Source organism: Myiozetetes cayanensis, unplaced genomic scaffold (assembly GCF_022539395.1).
Source record: "Myiozetetes cayanensis isolate MyiCay16 unplaced genomic scaffold, myiCay2020 scf32, whole genome shotgun sequence".
NCBI lineage: Eukaryota > Metazoa > Chordata > Aves > Passeriformes > Tyrannidae > Myiozetetes > Myiozetetes cayanensis.
In genome coordinates, this window is record NW_026087544.1 from 4,056,297 (window position 1) to 4,061,242 (window position 4,946).

Sequence of the window (4,946 nt, forward strand, 5' to 3'; positions counted from 1 at the left end):
TTCAATTCCATCCCTGAACGTATAATAAATAAATAAATAAATAAATAAATAAAACTCGGGCTGTGGTTTTGATAGGAACACCTGGCACAAGTTGGGCAGGGGCAGAGCAACTCAAGGGACAAACAGCTCTGCAAGGTTTTATCTCAGACACAGCAAAGCAGGTGCAGTGGACACACAGTTCCCAGCTGGGGAGGTGACACTGTAACAACAGTGAGTTTGGTGTTAATTAGACATGTTTTACCTCACTGCTGCAGAACTGAGGCTGTCCAGTCCCTGCCTGAGAGCCAAAACAGAATAGTTTGGGTTGGAAGGAGCCTTTAAAATTCATCAGTCCGACCCCCCAGGGACGAGCAGGGATCTTCAACAGGTTGCTCAGAGCCCGGTCCAGTCTGACCCAGGGCTGGGGCATCCACCACCTCTCTGGGCACCCTGTGCCAGTGTTTTAACACCCTCGCTGTAAAAAACTTCTTCCTTAAATCTAATCTAAACAGATCGTCCTTCAGTTTAAAGCCACTGTCCCCTGTGCTGTCACAACAGGCCCTGATAAGAAGTCTGTCTCCACGTTTCTTATTAAAGTACTCGTTCTAGTAGTCTTACAGAGCACCCCTTCAGGTACTGGAGGGTTGCAATAAGGTGTCCCCGGAGCCTTCTCTCCTCCAGGCTGAACAACCCCAACTCTCCAGCCTTTCCCCACAGCACAGCTGCTCCACATCCCTCTGATCATCCCGGTTCCTCCTCTGCGCCCTGTCCAACAGCTCCATTCCTTCCACGCGCGTTGAAAACCCACGGAACGCGATCCACGCTCCGGACCCCAACAACTTCCCAACGTGCGGCGGCCGCTCGCGAACGCGGAGCATCCCCCGGGCAGCACCGGGGCACGGGCAGCTCCTGCCCGCGCCGGGACCGGGACCGGGACCGGGACAGCCCCGCGCTCCCTGCCGGGACGGGGCGCTCCGCGCAGGGAAAGCCCCCGCGGTGCTCTCACCTTGCTGCACGTCGCCGTTGGCCCCGCCGGGCACGGGCACGGTGAGCTGGCGCTCGGGCTCGGGCAGGCAGCGGCGGCAGAAGGAGTGCAGGCAGGGCAGCAGCTTGGGCTCTGCCTCCCGCCGGCTCTGCAGGCTCTGCGCGCACACGGCGCACGTGTCGAGCAGCGAGAAGGGCCCCGGCGCCGCGGGCGTCAGCGGCGGCACCGGGCTGGGGCCGGGCCCCGCCGCCGCGCCGGGCCCCGCCGCCGCCTCCGCCTCGGCCTCGCCGGCGCCGCGCTCGGCCGCGGCCGCGCCGGGGCTGTCGCGCTCCTCGGGCGGCGCGGCGGCGGACGGGGAGGCGCAGGGCGGGTCCGGGCCCCCCCCGCCGCCCGGCGCGGCCTCGGCGGCCGCGTCCCCTCCGCCGCCGCCTCCTTTGTTTTCCGCCATGTTTCCTCCTTTGAACCCGACCCCGCTCCGCGCACGCTCCGCGTCACCGCGCGTCACCGCCGCGCACGCGCACCCCCCTCCCGCGCGCGCTCCCGCGGCCGCGGGGACGCGGATGGGAGGGGGGGAGACGGGAGGTGACGTCACGAGGGGCGGGCACGGGGTGGGGTGGCCTCGCAGCCAATCGGCGATGGGGGCGGGGCCAGCAGAGGGAAAGCCACGCCCACGGGGAACGCCCCCGGGAGAGCGGGAACAGGGATAGGGAATGATGGACCGGGATAGGTAACAGAGCACCGGGATGGGAATGATGGACCGGGATAGGGGATAATGGAGCGGGATAGGTAACAGAGCACCGGGATGGGGAATGATGGACCGGGATAGGGAATGATGAACCAGGGATAGGGGATAATGGAGCAGGATAGGGAACAGAGCACCGGGATGGGGAATGATGGACTGGGATAGGGAATGATGGGCCAGGATAGGGAATGATGAACCAGGGATAGGGGATAATGAACCAGGGATAGGGAACAGAGCACCAGGATGGGGAATGATGGGCCAGGATAGGGAATGATGAACCAGGGATAGAGGATAATGGAGCAGGATAAGGAACAGAGCACCAGGATGGGGAATGATGGACCAGGATAGGGAACAGAGCACCAGTGAATAGGAGATAATGGACCAGGATAGGGAACAGAGCACCACTATAGAGTCCCTGCCTGGCTTGGCCCATTCCCACTGACTCCAAATTCCAGTTCACACCCACCCACCCCCCTTAGGGCGATGTGGGGGTTCCCCTGGCACAGCCCCCTAACTCCGCAGCTCTCGGGCCACCTTGGAACATGGAGCACAAACCACACACAGATAGCAAACCGAGGTTTATTAAAGGCACGGGGAAAACATAGAAACGTGGAAAGCTCCTACTCTGGGCATATAAACACTGAAGCAATTCACAGTGCATTTAACTTTGCCTATAATACATTTGAACAGGACACTGTGAGTCCACCCTACCTCCTCCTAGAATTTAAAACAATGGAAAGAAACAATGAGAACAGAAACTTTGGAGATGCTGTGGTTTTTTGGCAGCTGTGTGAGGTCACACCAAACACAGCATCTCCAAAGTTCCTGTTTTGTGGGTTTTTTTAACCCATGCTGCAGTGAGACGGTCAGGATGAAGTCACTGGAAGTCCTGCTGGATATTCTCCTTGTTTGCTTCCCCGTGCTGCTGTTTGATCTGGGAGATTTCATTTTCCAGCTGCACAATCGTTCGTTCGATCTCGTAATTTTTACTGACAAGAGACACCCACCTGGAAGGGAAAGGAAATAAAAAAGAAGCCTTTAAGTGCTATTTAACAGTCCTCTGGTTTAAAAATCAAAGACAACTAAGAAAGCAGAGAGACAGCACCAGACACAAGGTTTAACAGAAGACTTCTCGACACTCACGTGGATTCCATTTCCCGGAGCTTGGCCCCAGCTGTGAGCTGCATGTTCTTTCTTTGCCAGTTCAGATCTTGGATGTTTTTCCTGGGGAGGGAAAGATCTCTGTAGTTTTTTCCCCTCATTTCTTTAAAATCTGTAGTATCTGTTGCTAATTTCCAAATATACTTAATCCTTAGAGGTACTACCAGAAAACACTCTTGCAGCCATTGACAACATGCAGATGGATAAATCCCAGTTATGAAAGTAACTGCTTGGGGAGGGCAGGGTCACATTTCTTAATTATTGCTATTACTGAGTCTTTTTTTCCTATGACCATGGCAGCAGCCTCTGTAGAGCTTGGGAGAAGAATTTCACTATGAATCCAATTTCAGCATGGAAACATGAACGACTCACCTCAACTTCTGAAGCTCTTTCTGGGCTTGTTCTATCATATGAACCAGGTGCCTGATGGCAGAATGCAAGCAAAGCATCAGAAAAACGCACAATTGCTGAGTTAAAATGTCATTGAACCTGACATTTAACCCTCTAGAATTAATGATACAACAAGCCAGTGCAACCCAAAGACACTGTCCTGGATAACAGGCGCTCTACCTGCTCCCCCTCTCCTGAGCTAAGCAACCCTTTGCCTTCTCTCAGAGCTGAGTTTTGCATTCCTTTTGCCTATTCCTTCATCTAAAGCTCAGCCAACACTTCTCAAAAACAAACATTAACGTTCTCTGCCTGAAACAGCCCCACTGTTTCCTGCAGCAATACCCCCCAGAACATTTTTTTTTGGCTTTTGCAGCAGCTTGATTATGCTGCAGCCTGGGTAAGTTCATCCTTATTTCCACCACTGAATTATTCTTTCTCAGGCTGTCTTTAGTCCCTTTAGTTCTCCTTAGTCTAAAGTCCATTATCACCAAACACACAGCAGTTCAGCTCAGGACTGGGCTCAGCTGGGGGCCTTACTCGTTGTACACCTTCCAGGCGTTGCAGCCGTGCTGGGACATGAGCTCCAGGTTCTCGATGCGCACGGCCTGGTGCTCCAGCTGGGCCATGGAGTTGTTGACACACTCCTGCCACGCCGTGATGTCGTTCTTCTGCCCCGAGGAGGGGGCTGGCAGCTCGTACCTGCAACAGGCACCGCTCACCTGGGGGCCACCACCCACCCACTGAGGGCACGGCTGCTGTGCCAGCCCCGCTCACCTTGGGGCAGCCACCACTCACTCACCTCTTCATGCTGAGCAGCTCCAGGGGCTGCCGGGCCGCCAGGCGCTCGAACTCGTTCCGCATGATCTCCGTCTGGGGGGGAAGGCACAGGGCGGGGGGATCCAGTCGGGGTGTGGGGGAGACACCAGAGGGGTCTGGGGGAAGGCGCCAGAGGGGTCTGGGGGAAGGACGCCAGAGGGGAATGGGGGGATGACATCAGAGGGTAATGGGGAGATGACATAAGAGGGGCCTGAGAGGGACAGGAGGGGTTTAGGGGAAGGACACGAGAAGGGTATAGGAGGGGACCCAAGAGGGGTATGGGGTGAGGGCGACAGGCGGGACATGCGGGGCCGCCCCAGCTCACCTCGAAGGCGCTGTAGTCGTGAGCGGGCAGGTAGCTCAGGTAGTTCTTGGTCGGCCGGTACCGCCGCGTCTCCTCCTCCACCAGCGCCGCGGCCTAACGCACACGGGCCGTCAGACGGGGCCTCCCCGCCCGCCCCAGCCGCGCGTCCCCCCGCCCCAGCCCCGCAGCACGCACCGCCTCCCGCACGCCCGGCGCCTCGTAACCCTGGTCGAAGTAGGGCAGCGCATCCACCACCACGTCCCCCGCCACCAGCCCCGGGCCCGACATCTTGGCCTGGACTGCGAGCGGCTCCTCCAGCAAACCCCGCCCCTCCCGGCCCGGCCACGCCCTCCCCGACTCAGACCACGCCCCCTTCCCCAGTCAGATGCCCGCCCCTCTCGATCTTGGGCGCCAAGCCCCGCCCCCTTCCCGCCCTGTCTGTCTCCAGCCTTGGCCACGCCCCTCCCGGCTCGGCCACGCCCCTCCCGCCCCAGCATTGGCCACGCCCGCCAGGAACGGAGACACGGGAAGGGTTCGGATCCACGAGGTTCTTATTGATCCACGAGCTG

The 4,946-nt window shown here is 58.3% G+C and overlaps 2 protein-coding genes across 2 annotated transcripts in view; both read right to left on the reverse strand.

The window, feature by feature from the left end:
- TRIM33 (tripartite motif containing 33) overlaps window positions 1-1,412 on the reverse strand; it is a 32,680-nt gene extending 31,268 nt beyond the window's left edge. Inside the window, exon 1 of the mRNA XM_050326784.1 lies at window positions 986-1,412. Within this exon, the coding sequence (XP_050182741.1) occupies window positions 986-1,412 (427 nt within the window). The remainder of the gene's footprint in view (window positions 1-985) is intronic.
- An 859-nt stretch (window positions 1,413-2,271) lies between these two features.
- On the reverse strand, window positions 2,272-4,701 carry BCAS2 (BCAS2 pre-mRNA processing factor). The gene is made up of 7 exons (XM_050326778.1): window positions 4,573-4,701; window positions 4,399-4,491; window positions 4,057-4,127; window positions 3,795-3,956; window positions 3,240-3,290; window positions 2,850-2,930; window positions 2,272-2,713 (listed from the first exon to the last, which is right to left on the reverse strand). Exons 1-7 carry the CDS (start codon window positions 4,663-4,665, stop codon window positions 2,584-2,586), a joined length of 681 nt encoding a protein of 226 aa, XP_050182735.1. The 5' UTR covers window positions 4,666-4,701; the 3' UTR covers window positions 2,272-2,583.
- Between the last annotated feature and the right edge of the window lie 245 nt (window positions 4,702-4,946).